Below are 13,945 nucleotides of genomic sequence, written 5' to 3'. Positions count from 1 at the left end.
CAGTAACATGGAATAGACTTAGTTTTTGGATACTTGCCAGGTTCTTATGGACTGGATTGGCCACTATTGGAAACAGGATGCTGGGCTTGATGGACCCTTGGTCTGACTCAGTATGGCATGTTCTTATGTATGTAAGAGACAGTGTGTATGTGCATATTGTAATGCAGTACAACCCAGCCAGTGCCAGGAAAAGGGGAGGTACAATAAGAAAAAGACAAACCTAACCCTTTGTAAGCAGCAGAGGGCACTAAAGGGGCTAAGGAGGACTACAACTCCCAGGTTTTTAGAGTTACTACCTGACCCGTAGGCCGAGGGAGAGCTGGAACAGGTGCCTGAATTAAACAGCAGTGATTCAGACACAGCTGAATCGATGGCAGTAGAGGAGGAAGACGTGCCGGAATGGTGGAGGTGGGCAGAAAAGCCCAGCTCCTCAGAGGAAGAGGAGAAGGACATGGAGGTAAACTCCCGGATGGAGGAATCCTCAGGTTCTGCCATGGAGACTGAGTAAGTGACTTGGCATGGGGGATGGGATATTACCTGTGGAGTGAAGGAATGTTTTTTACCTCAAGTGGGGAAAACCTACTGTGCATAAGCTGTTTTGGTTTGGGAAGGCCACTAACCGCAGCACAATGGAGGGGAGTTGGGGAGAGTTGTACATTTCCCCAAAGGGAGCGGTAGTGGCTGGCTTGAGAGCCAAGTGATTGTTGCTGTGTTTCTGAGAACTGGTGGGTGTTCATGCAAAGAAGAAAGGAGGCAGAACTTTTGAATGACATTACAGACTATTTTGTAAAAAAAAAATGTGTTTTTGTGCTATTTTGGAGCTGGGCTGACTTTACCACCCACTCCTTCTAAGCTGGGCTTAGGCCAAGCTAGGGCAGTGCAGGTTGGGACCAAGGCCTGGGAGTTAACAAGTGTTATTTTTATCTGAAAGAGTAAATAACCGATTCACATCTACCCGTTCTAGACCTCTCATGATTTTAAACACCTCTATCATATCCCCCCTCAGTCGTCTCTTCTCCAAGCTGAAAAGTCCTAACCTCTTTAGTCTTTCCTCATAGGGGAGCTGTTCCATTCCCCTTATCATTTTGGTAGCCCTTCTCTGTACCTTCTCCATCGCAATTATATCTTTTTTGAGATGCGGCGACCAGAATTGTACACAGTATTCAAGGTGCGGTCTCACCTGCTCTCACACAGGTCCTCTCATGCACTCACACACATACTCTTACACAGGCTCTCTCTCACACACACATTCTCACATAGTTCCCCCTTTCTCTCTCTCTCACACACACACACGCACTCTCACACAGGTCCTCTCTCTCATATATACACACACACTCTAGGCTCTCTCTCATACACACACACACATAGGCCCTCTCTCTCTCTCTCTCTCTCTCACACACACTCACACACACACACACATACACATATGCTCACACAGGCCCTCTTTCTCACACATACACACACATTCACCTAGGCTCACTCTCTCTCTTTCTTTCTCTCTCTCTCTCACACACACACTCACAAGCATACTCTCACACAGGCCCTTTCTCTCATACACATTCACATGACTGCTGCTGTGGGGCTGGTCTTTCTACCAGTCTCCTACCTTAGGATCCTAAATCTAGGCATATGAAGAGCAGTCCTAAATCAGGGCCCTGATTTTTAGGTGCATACATTTAGGTGAAATTTCAGCTAAGTTCAGCTGAAAATAGGTGCCTAACTTACATGCCTAAATGTCAGAATTCTGCTTCTTTGAATATTGGCTTCAGAATTCTGCTTTTTTTGAATATTGGCTTCATAGTAACAGAGAGGTTAATAATAGTTAAAGAGTTTGTTCTGCTAACGTTTGGAGTCATCTGGCACAACCTGAGATAGGAAGATTTCTCTCCCTACTCGCCAGCTGCAAAGTAGCAGCTCTGGAGGCATTCCTGAAGCATGGTGTCACTTTATACAGTCAGCACTGATATTCAGTGCTACCCGGACACATCTGGGTACGTCTGGTCAGACATATACCTATCCTAGAATTACCCAGATAACTTTATCTGGGTATGTTCAGAGGAGCACCTCTCTGGGTGGTGTTCTGATGAATATCCAGTTGACGTTATCCAGGCAACCTTCCAACTCGCTGGCTTACTCAGTATGGACCTCATAGTGAATGGTAGCAGAAAAAGACCAATTCGACCTGTCCAGTCTGCCCAGTTGCAAACAGGATAGAAAGATCAGCCTATAAATTCCCATACACAACCCAACACCAGCTCTTCACTCCTCATGTCTTTTACCTGCACTTTCAGTCCCTTTCCAGTCACCACCTCCATCTCAGTCCCAAGCATGTCCAGGATGTGTTAAAGCATTGCTCTCACTCACCTCCACAGGAAGGCCACTTCAGGCCTTGTCATCTTCCTTTGTGATTCTTACAAGACCAGTACTGATTCCAACACCCGGCTCCACTAGCAGTGCCATCATTACAGAATACTCACTTAACAAAAACAAGAGACTGCAAGTTCTCAATAGTTGGCCCAATGCTATTTTTATCAACTCTGATGTAAACTGTGGACCCTTGGCCTGAGCTGGTGTTGTCACTACCCGAGGGAGGGTAGCCCCCCATAGGTCACCAATGTCAGGAGGCAAGGCCGAGTGAGAGCAGGGGCCAGCTGGAGCTTCGCCTCTACCAGCCCTCATTCCCCACAGGTTGAGCCCTTGGGTACTGGGGCCAGCTTGTCTTAGATGGGCCCCTGCAGGGAAGGTCTGTAGTATGGCCAGGCGAAGCCGAGGGTCAGAAGGCAAGTGGTGGACAGACAAGGTGGAATCCAGTCCGAGGGTCAGAGGCAGGCGGCAAGCAGGCAAGGTGGAGTCTGGTCAGAGGCAGGCGGCAAGCAGGCAAGGTGGAGTCTGGTCCGAGGGTCAGAGGCAGCCGGAAGACAAGCAAAGTGAGGTCCAGTCCAAAAGGGTCAGAAGCCAGGGAGATTCATCTAAAGGGAGAAGGCACTGAGAGCTGGAACAGGGGCTGGAAGGCTGGAGCAGGAATTGGAAGGCTGGAGCAGGAAGTCAGGAATTAAGCCTCAGAAGCAGGTTCTTCAGCAGTGAAGTGCAGGATCCCACAAGGAATACAGCACGAGGAGGCTCATTGCCAAGTTGTCAGTAGGGAGCCCAGGAGGGCCTTAAATAGGCCAGGACCAAAGACGTCATCTCTCGGAGCCGGCGTTGATTTCCCTCCGTTGGCCCATTAAATCACGGCAGGAGCCACACGCATAGGGGAATCCCGGGCAGAGCAGGAAGACAGCTGCATTCCGTGCGCCGGCGAGGCAGAGGAGGCCCTGGCAGAAAGGAGAGCGGACGGTACCAGGGAGGGAGGCCGATCCACCTCACCCAGGGACCCGGGACCCGACTCCAAGTCAGGGAGGCGTTGGAGGGTAGGTGAGGCCAGCCGCGGAGCTCTGCGGCCGGTGAGTGCAACATCTGTGGAACACTACCCGAGTAGACTGACCCCAGAAACAAAGTAATTCAGATGTGACCTAAACACATGGTTATTTCAAAATGCCTATAACCTAAGTTAAAATCACCTGAACACAGAGCATGCACCCTCAAGGACAATGTCATTAAGAACCTATCCTCTCATCTAAATACCTTATCCCAAGTACATGTCAATCTTTAATGTGTATGTTGTTTGACCTTATTAAGTCAATGCAATGGTCAATGTATATTATGTACGTCATGTTGTAAACCGTTGTGATCTTTATTTGGAACAACGGTATATAAAATGGCTAAATAAATTATCAAGGTTTCTGATAATCCTTGCAGCTACTGAAACTAGCAAAGCCATTATCCAAAACATCCATCTTCCCCTTGTTCATTGAAGTTTGGATTTCAACTATGGTGATTCCATGCAAGTTACCCTGATGCAGTCTTGCTGCTGCCATTAGGGTCATAACTGCCACTTCATGCAGGTTACTCCCTGGCTATCTCATTACCTGTGGTGCCACTGTACTGAAAGGTTTTCAGGGGACTGCTAAATGTGATTATCTAGACATTAAGGGGTTCATATTCAGCCACTGTATGGCTCAGCTAATTATCTGGTTAAAACTATCCAGAAGGGCACGTCACTGAATATACACGGCTGTCCTAAAGGTAGCCAGTTAAGTCTATTTGGCTATTTTTGGGCAGGTCTATGGAATGACCAGGCATATCCAGATAAGTTGTCCAGCTAACTCTGAATATCGGAGTTAGCGAGATTCTTTTTCTGGCTAACTCAGCACCTCTCAGTTATGGCCTAGAATGATCCTAATTTAATCTGGCCAAACTTTAGCTGGGTAATAAGTTATTTGGCTAGAATCTAGCTGGATAAGTGCATAAATATTCATTTTGCTGCCTAACTTCTGAATTATCTGGCTAAATGCTTCTGAATATGGACCTCCAACATTTTAACATGAATGTACAAACTTGGTGTTTGTCACAGAAAAGAAGGAACAGTCTCCTTCTGATTATTTTATTGATTTATTTACAATTATTTTTTGATCACACAATCCAAAGGTCAAGGCAATTAACAAAGTCACATACACAGTATTCATAAAATAAAATGCAACACATAAAAACAAAACAGCAAACAAACACCAAAAATCCTGTGGTCCAATATTAGGTAACTACATGATCAATTTGTCTAATTACTAATATTGATTGTCTAAACTGTTACCCAGGAATAAGAAGGCTGTTGCTGGCAATTAATGTAGCCATTAATTAAGTAGAATCCAAATAAATGCAGATTTGTTCTTAGAGCTGTAAATGGGTAGAGGTAAACATGTGCTTGGAATATTTATTTATTTATTTTACTTTTTCTTTTTTAATATTCCGCAACTTCCATTGGCAAGTTCAGTGCAGTTACAATAAAACATTCATAAAAATCATTAGACAATAACATTTGACAATACAATTTAACAAATCAAACACTATGACCCTCTTTGCATGCAATGGTTTTGTTTAGCAAGGTTCTCGATGCCTCTCTTTATTCCATTGTCTTTTGTATCTCATTGCTTTCTGGTCTCACATTCTGAAGAAAAGAAGTGCCTGGAAGCACTGAAGTGATAATGAAGATGATTGCTATTGTTGTGTGTTATTGGGCTGCTAGAGAACAATATGGATTCCACCTGATGCCAAGGCTTCAGTTAAGCCCCATTATAGGTGCATTTTCCTTTTAAGAAATCACTGAAAACATTTTTCCCTTATAAACTGGGACCTTTGGAATAGCCTTACTTACAGCAGTTTAAAGATGCTTCCAAATTCGGAGTCATGGCATTTTTTTCACTTGCCAAAAAATTATAAGTTCACTATGAACCCCTGCCTCGCCCTTTACATTCAAGGTTTCCTTATTAGATAGGGCCTAGAATTAGCAAGGCATTAAGTACATTCTTGGAAAGCTTGTGCCCGCAATAAGCTCCATCTGCTAACATGCAATGGTGTGCCACTTGTTCACTGCACTTAGCATTTACATGCTCCAGTTTACTTTTCCTCACCCTCCCCCCCCCACCCCCAATCCAGTTTCCACAAGCTCATGAACAAAATTATAAATTCAACACAATACCTCATCATAACAACTATTGTAAAAGTGAACTGTAGGGAGAATTTTGCTACAAGGTGTTATATATGTTCTTTTCATTCACATATTGCACATAAGCCAGTTAATATATATTTGTCAAATGTTTTCTTGTGTATGTGTTGTATCAGAAGGGCAGGGCTTCCCAAATGTTTAGCCAATGTGAACTCATTTTAGCCCTTGAAAATTCACATGAACTCAAGAGGACGACCGACACGATTAGCGCGGGTGTGGCTGCTCTCCAGTAATCGCGCCACCCTCACCCTGCACACACCCTTACCTGATCCCCCTCCCTCAACCACCACCCTCTCCAGTCGATACTTTCAGTCTCCATCCCTCCAGAGGACCTCCTCCTCTCTCTGTCAATCTTCACTTCTCCAGCTGATCCCCTCTTACATCCCCAGCATCTCTCATCTTCCTTGCCCATCCCTTCTCTGCCACCCCTGCAGCTCTTTTCACATCCTTTCAGCTGATCCTCTCTCGCCTCCAGCCATTTTCATGAGCCCCAGTGGATCCTCTGTCATCCCCTCTCTCTCTCTCTCTCTCTCTCTCTCACCCGTCCCAGCCTTACCTCCTCCCCTTCAGTCCTTCTCTCACATCACCCCCCAGATCCTCTGTTACATTCCCCAGTCAGTCTTCTCTTACCTTCCAATCCCTCTCCAGCCTATCCAGCCCTCTATCCCTCCCTTCAAACAGCCCTTCCTCAAAACATCCCTCCCCCAGCCAGGATCAGCAGCAAAATTTTCCTTTGGGCCTGGGTAGAAGACAGCTTTTGGGAAGGATGATGACAAGGACAACATTTGTCTCTTTGGGTAGGTTCAGTGGTGGGTGAGGAGCTGTGGCAGCCTCCACTGCTCAGCCTCCCCTTCCCTGCGCAGTTGGTTCCGAGCCCAATGGTGATCTGCAGGCTGCATCGGCGGCGGCGGCCTTAGGTAATGGAAGCCAGCACCGGACCTGTGAGCCAGGGCAGTAGCCCCGATCCGTCCTCCGTGCAAGGTTTCCTGGTATCACAGAAACCCCTGCCACTTCAGGGCCTGGGAGCGCGCGTAAGGGCTACACTGCTGCTGGTGCTTGAAGAGCGCTGCCCTTTCAGGCACTTGTGGGGCCCCAGCTGAAGTTTTTGTGACCCACAGTTTGGGAAGCCCTGCCTATATAGGGTTCATAGCGAAAGAGCACTTTCAATGTATTTTGGATTTAGCTGCTGTTAGCCTGTGCCAGATATGTCGGGTTAGGTATTTCTGCCCTGCCTACGCTGTAGGAAGCGCAAAGATTTTTCCTGTGAGCTGGAGTTTGCTCTCAGGATCACTTTCTGGCACCTACATTTAAGGTTCACCAAAGCAAAGGTTTCAGCGCCATGGGAGCTAACTTTTCAGAGTGATTGGGGGAACTTTGGTCTCATTTTAGCAAGACCAGAGTTTTCCTGTATCTGTATATTCAATTGTTTCTCTTTTTTTCTTTTCTTCTCTGGCTTTTCTCAGTGCTTTCACATTTCCCCGCCCATTAAAGTAAATCATTTTGACAAATGTAATGAATGGAAGAGCACCCAGGTTTGTCTAGCCCACGTCAGCCTTCTTTCACCCCAACCCTTTCCCTAAATCTGTTTATGGCTTTCAGAGCAGGCACAGCTTTCCCGGTACCTGCAGGCTAATTTTGCATTGACCTGATGAAGGGAAGCCTAACCGTGAAAAGTTAGTCGCAAAGGTGTGAGGTTAGTCCCCTCACACGCTCTCACCTGCCACGTGTTTGCTGGCCTTCATTACTACAAATAAAACCAAAGAATTTCTTTCAGTATTCTCAACAGTATTTCAGTCTGTCTTCTAACCCAACGCCTGGTACTTACCATTTGCATGGCACTACTAGATATACACAGTGCTCTATAGACACTTGCCAGAGAGTCCCTGCTCCGTAGAGCTCTCGGTTTAGTAAAGAACACAAACGAGAGCAGGAAATATATATATTCAAGAACACGTGGTTAAAATTAGCAAGGTGGGAGTGAGAAAGGGGGAAGAGGTTTGTGTGTGGGGGGGTGTATTATAGTAATTGCCGGGGGGGGGTTACTGTGTTGGGCTGGGGGTGTGGAGTAGGGGAGAGAGGGGAGGGGAGGCGTTACAGGATGCCCCACACTTGCTTGCAAACACTGCACTCCATCTAATCACGCACTCTCTCCCTCCTCCTTACCCCCTTCTCCTACTTGCTCTCTATCCCCCTCACTCACTCTTCCCACCACCCCACACTCCCTCACTCATTTCCCCCCCCCCTCGTTGCTCCCCTTCCCCCCTTGCTCTTTCCCTTCATCCCCACTCCTCTTCCATCCCCCCCAGTCACTCTCCTCATCCCTCTTGCTTTTCCTCACCATGCCCTCTGCTGTCCCCATCCTCCTTGCTCTCTTCACCCCTCTCCCGCCCCCCCCCCCCCACACACACAGTTGCTTTCCATGCTCTCCCTCTGTTGCTGCTCGCACAGTAGATAGTGCTGTGAGCAGCTGGAGAGAGGCTTTAGTGCAAACAGCAGCGGCACAGCACAGGAGGCTGTGTTTCAACAGATCTTCAGCCGACAGGGCTTGGGGATCCCTGCCCAGCACTTTCGTTCTTCCTCCTGGGCTGTTGTGGGCTCCCCACTGGTACTTTTCGTTTCCGTCCACGGTTCTTCCGAGTCTTGGGCTGGCAAGGCCTGGGGGAGAGAGTCACCACTGGTCAGTTTTCTTCTCTCTCTCTCTCTCCCTCCCCGGGATGCTGCTTCTTTCATCAGTGAGCAGCCACACCGCTTCTAGCTTCACTTTTGTCTGCCACTGCTGCTCACCTGTGATGTCAGTGTCGCGGATGAACAAAGGCAAAATTATAGGCATGTTTTGTATTTTTTTTTAATGCATTAAAGTGGGTTTTGCATCCTCTGTATCAAAATTTGAAGAAAAAGAAAAGGTGCAATGCTTCACTATTGCTGGTAAAAGCTGGACTTTCTGTATACAACCCTTGCCTGAGTTCACTCTTAGTACAGCAGGGATGCAGGTTATTTACCACATTAGTGCACTATAATGTCCTTTCTCTTACGTGGTCTCCTAGTTATCTGACTGGTTAGTATGAAAAGAAAAAAAAAAGACCAGGGCTCCATCAAATTCAACCTTTTTCTAACAGCTGCCTGTACATAGTAATCCAGCAAAAGGCAAACAAAAAAATCACAGTACATCTCAGCCAGTTCTGCTGCAGTGAGTAAAAGAATCCTTCCTGACCCACAACTCTATGGTAATCAGCTTAAATCCTCACATTAGCAAATTTGGCCCAAGAATCTAACTACATGAGCATATTCCTTCCCCCCTCTCCCCCACATCCTCCAGATCTATTTTTCTTCCAAAAACTTGCCTCTTGCTAAAACACTTTCTAATTTCACCACTCTGAATAAACAATTCCTCCTCCTCTTCAGGAGCTGAAATCTAATTCCCTTTCTCCTTTGAGGATGCTATCTTGTTTTATCTGATGTTCCTGGTGTGAAAAAAACATTTTTTTGTTTTTTTAATCATATTATCCATCTAATTAATTATTTTCTTCTTCTTATATGTTGGGTTTGGAACACACAAATGAGACAAAATTGTTGGGTTATATTTTAGATAATAATAATAATAATAATACATCATGTACCAGGTATTGGTCCCAATACTGGTTTCCAATTTGACTGAAAATATTGCTTGAGATTAGATAAGCAATGATGTAAAGTAAAGTCTGGAGATTAAAAGTCACCTGAATTCGTGGATAAGTTCTTTGTGCTTTGGATTTTAAAAGTACAGAATCTGAAATGTAATTTAAGCGCGATGAATCATTGGCCTCTCGGCATGTGAGTAGGGCAAGCCAGCTTTCTTATGTAAAGAGTCTTTCTCGCATGTAGAGATACTTTGCCCTGCCTCGTTCTGAAAGTCTTTTGACTCGGGGCTCGTTATGGACTGCTTCATTAGGAACACTCATCTCACATGTTCTGTTCTTCATTTCTTTTATTTCCCCTCAGTTACAGTGATCTTAGCGAAGACAGCTCTTCGGAAAAGGAAGCCAACGAGTCAGAGCCGACTTGAAACCCCTCATCTTCCGAATAGGTAATTCCATGTGATTAATGGGGTAACCGTGTGCTTTATGCGGCCCATTAAGCTTGCTGTAAGTCAGAAGCCTTAATCTTTGGGTGTGTGAGGAACGTTTCCTAGCTCGTTTTAGATCAGGGCACCCCCACTTAACTTTACAAGCATCAAGAAAATTAACTGGCAGAGAAAAGCGAGCGCTAAGGCCTTTAAGCAGCCATTGCTCTTTAGAAAAATGGAGAAGGTAGACAGGCTTGCCGGTTAGTGCTCCGGAGAAGGACTTAATTCAGCTCCTGATTCAGGCTGCTGCTCCTGCGGATGGTTGGGCTGGGAATGCTTCTGCAGTGCATTTTTTAAAACCCACCGCAAACTCCAGATTTCTTCAGATATACCAAATGAGATCTAGAGGGCCCTTACTATATTATTGTGTGTGTGTGTGTGTAGCTGGGAGATGTGTGAGATGAAGGGGGGGGGATCATTCTAGCCTTTCATTGTTCCTCCTCACCCTTCTGCTTTGGGAGCTGTCACTTGTTCAAGAAACCAAGGGTAGCTGCATGAATGTTTATGAAGCGTTCATTCAGATGCTTTGGAATCCTTTTTGCAAAAAGCGTTTAAAAATCCAAGCCATTGTTAGGTTGGGTGAGGTTTCCTCCTGCTCCTGTGTGCTTCTAACTCAGTTGGGCTGGTGGTGGTGGGGGCCCATGAGCCTTCATTCACAACTATTGGGGGAGAGGCAGGGGTGCTCCTAGCAGGGTGGCTACAAACATCTGCACCCTCCGGAATCCAGTACACACGCCCCTTGAGTCTGCTCACAAGGAGGCAGGGGTGCTCCTAGCAGGGTGGCTACAAACTTCTGCACCCTCCGGAATCCAGTACACACGCCCCTTGAGTCTGCTCACAAGGTGCTGCAGTTGTGCAAAGACAGATTTCCGACCTCCGGGGATTGTGAATGCAGCATCCCCAGTCCTGGCCGACCTGAGGAATGAAAACCATGTCTGGGAACCGAGCCTAGGAGTCCCGCATATTGCCACTAGATCACTGGGCCAGCCCAAGATTATTATGTCTGATATTGGTGATGGTGCACACATCACATTATAAATAAATTCACATACTCCCATCCCCCACACATCACATTCACACACCCATCCCCCACACATCACATAAATAAATTCACATACTCCCATCCCCCATACATCACATTTATATAAATAAAAATGTTAAATAGTTTGGACAAAATCGCTAATCTCAGAAACCACTGAACCGATTGCTTTCAAATTTGGACACAGCCTTCATTTCGCATACAGGAAGGTTCTTCTGTACTTACATTACAGATATGTCACACCTGTGACAGGTAAAATAGGTTTAAAAAATTTTTCGAGAAAACAGCGACATCTGCTGGACGTAAGCGCCATCTGTTACACCTTACACTAACACACGCTACACTAAGCATTTCGCCAGTCCAGGTCCACGTTTCACTTCCATTTTAACACATTTGCGCACTTTTTTCGCCGGAAGATAACTATTTCCTTTACAGATAAAATACACTCACCACCCTCCTCACGCCAAATTGATTTACTTCCCACAGCCTCCCAACACACACACAAAACCACCCTCCTCACACCCCCCACACACATGCCAAATTTATTTACTTCCCAGGCCCTCACAACACACACAAAACCTGACAGAAGTCCAGGAGGCTCCAGCAGACCGGTCCGGGACACATCTCCTGCACTACGGCCGTCAGCTGCCAGCACTCAACATGGCGCCGACGGCCCTTTCCCTTACTATGCCACTCGGGGACACCAATGGCGGCAGTAGCCCATGTGACATAGTAAGGGCGAGGGCCCCTCAGCGCCATTTTCAGGACTGGCAGCCGACGGACCTTTGTCCTTACTATGTCAGAGGACCTACCGCTGCCATTGCTCCACCCCACTGACATAGTAATGGCAAAGGGCTATCGGAACCCGTTTCAGTGCTCGCAGCCGACGGACCAACGCCAATACATCGCTCCCGGACCGCTCCTGAATGCCCGCTCCACCGACAGACATTTTTATCAGGTCTTGGGGGGGTCTGGAGGGTGGGGGGTGGTAATGAATTTATTGCGAACATCTTGGGGAGGGGTCACAGGGGGGGCAGGTTTCATTCATTCAGCAACTCTGGGGTGGGCTACTGTTTTTCACAGGGCTGGGGAAGGGGGGGCAGGAGAGTGTGGAGTGGTTAGTTTAAGAGAACTTTTCTCATACGGTTGTTTTTTGGGGGAAGGGGGAGGTTCACACACAAATACATACACTAAACTTGCACTTTCTCGGGAACGCACCAAAATAGCCCTCCCCAGACCACAAAACAAATTTGGAAGTGCAAATTTGGTTAGTCACTCCCCTATTTGGCTACATAACGCGCACAGACGCCCAGGGACAGACCACATGTAGCACCAACAATTTTAATTTCCCAGGTCTTGTGGGGGGGGCAGGAGGGTGGGGGGTTATTATATGATTTAAAGGGTTGGGATTGGGGTTTGTTTTTTTTGGGGGTGGGGGTTCCCACAGAAATAGAAAGACAAAGGTTTTCTGATCTGAAGGGTAGGCAGTAGGCCGGGGGAGGTGACAGTGAGGGGAGGGAAAATGAGGGGAGAGGTGAGTGTGAGGGGAGAGAGTTGGAGTGGGGACAGGGGAGGGAAGGGGGGGGGGGAGTGACCAAGGGGGAGGAGGATGAGTGACTGAGGTAAATGAGCAAGGGGAAGGGGGAGGGAGGGTAAAGAACCTTTTGTCTCCCTGGGTTTCTGCACAGGCAGGAAAAGATTACTCTCGTCAAGGGGTTTTTTTTCTGCACACCAGTCCATTCACTTTAATAAAACTCATCACTCTGACTCCAAAACTGTTCAAAATAAAAGTTTTACTGGCACTGTTGGCAGGTGAAACAAAGCACAGAAAACTCTGGCACACCAATTAATAATGTACTACAATGCAACACAAATCCAAATTTCAGACCAAAACAAACAAATATAAACTCAGTCTCTTTCAGCAAAGTCTTCCGTCCCCTACAGGTCAGCTCCCTGAGGGCAGGGACCCTTCCTCTCCTGGGTCTGTCCCCAATACCTGTTCAGTCAGGCAGGCTATTCTCTTTCCTTTCCACAACTTCTGTCACTTGCATGAGCCTCTGGCTGAACTCCTTTAAAGCGGGGAGTAGCTGGCTTGTTACGGCGGTTACTACCCCAAACCAAATAAACCTGGTACTTCACTTTTAATGCATATCCAGCATAGCTCTCTGCTTCAACGGCAGGGGAGAAAGTCTCATAGTTCACTTTCAATGCATATCCAGCATAGCTCTCTGCTTCAACGACAGGGGGAATGAAGAAAAGTAGATCTGTAGACAGACAACAACCAACCAGGTCTGAATTATTTAGTCTGGGTAAACAAATAAGCATGGGTATAGCTTGCTTATTGCGGCAGTTACTACCCCTAACTAATTAAGCTAGATATTTTACTTAGAGGCAGTTCCAACACTGCTCTCTACATTAATGGTGGGGGTGGAAGGGAAATAGAATCAAAGGGTTACTAAGAGCCAAGAGTAACGGATAAGAATGAGAAAAAAAAAAGTGCAAAACTTGCTGGGCAGACTGGATAGGCTGTTTGGTCTTCTTCTGCCATCGTTTCTATACAGACTTCTCCTACGCAGGGTACCCTCGTTTTCCAAGTCCACTCCTCCTTGAAATGCACCTCATCAAAGCTCTCTCAGGCAGGGACGAGGTATCTTACTTCCCCTCTCCTACCATGACCTCTCTTGATCTGGACACTGAAATCCCAGGCTTTCCCTTCTTCTGGACTCCTAGGATAGCCTTCCTTCCAGCAGGGCCTGGCACAATTTTATCCCTGGGACCCAGCTACTTTCCCTGGACAGGAACAGCTTCACTCCCCTCCTTCTGTAACCTTCCCTGTGGAGGGATGAAATCCAATGGCACTACTGGGTGATGAGATGGTATTCCCCAAGACTTGAACTCCTAGAACCATCTTCACAGCTCTTGCTGTATCACATGGATGCAGTCCTTTCATTCAGACTCAAAATTCCATCCGATTGGGGCATAGCACACTTCTTTCTTACTCTAACATTACTCCGGTGGCAGTCTGGTTGAGACCTCTAACACCTACTACTGGCAACCAGGCCTGTGGAAACCATTGCTGCCATATTAGAAAGGGGCAAACTTTCAGTAAAGGGCAGAATTTGGCACCCCCATATAGATTTGTAAACAGAAGGGTACATTTATTTTTAAAATTTTCACATCCTGCTCTTCTGCTGGTGACAGATTT

The 13,945-nt window shown here is 46.7% G+C and overlaps 1 protein-coding gene across 5 annotated transcripts in view; it reads left to right on the top strand.

Moving 5' to 3' along the window:
• CTPS2 (CTP synthase 2) overlaps positions 1 to 13,945 on the top strand; it is a 428,947-nt gene that overhangs the window by 395,667 nt on the left and 19,335 nt on the right. For 4 of the 5 annotated variants that reach the window (XM_029603286.1, XM_029603284.1, XM_029603287.1 and 1 more), the window contains one exon: positions 9,578 to 9,662. The exons of the other annotated variant lie outside the window; for it this stretch is intronic. In XM_029603286.1, the coding sequence (XP_029459146.1) occupies positions 9,578 to 9,641 (64 nt within the window). In that variant the 3' untranslated portion in view covers positions 9,642 to 9,662. The remainder of the gene's footprint in view (positions 1 to 9,577; positions 9,663 to 13,945) is intronic. 5 annotated transcript variants of the gene reach the window in all.

This window comes from Rhinatrema bivittatum, chromosome 5 (genome assembly GCF_901001135.1).
Source record: "Rhinatrema bivittatum chromosome 5, aRhiBiv1.1, whole genome shotgun sequence".
Lineage (NCBI taxonomy): Eukaryota > Metazoa > Chordata > Amphibia > Gymnophiona > Rhinatrematidae > Rhinatrema > Rhinatrema bivittatum.
Note: the sequence above shows the minus strand (reverse complement) of the source record. Positions and strands in the feature narration are given on the sequence as shown.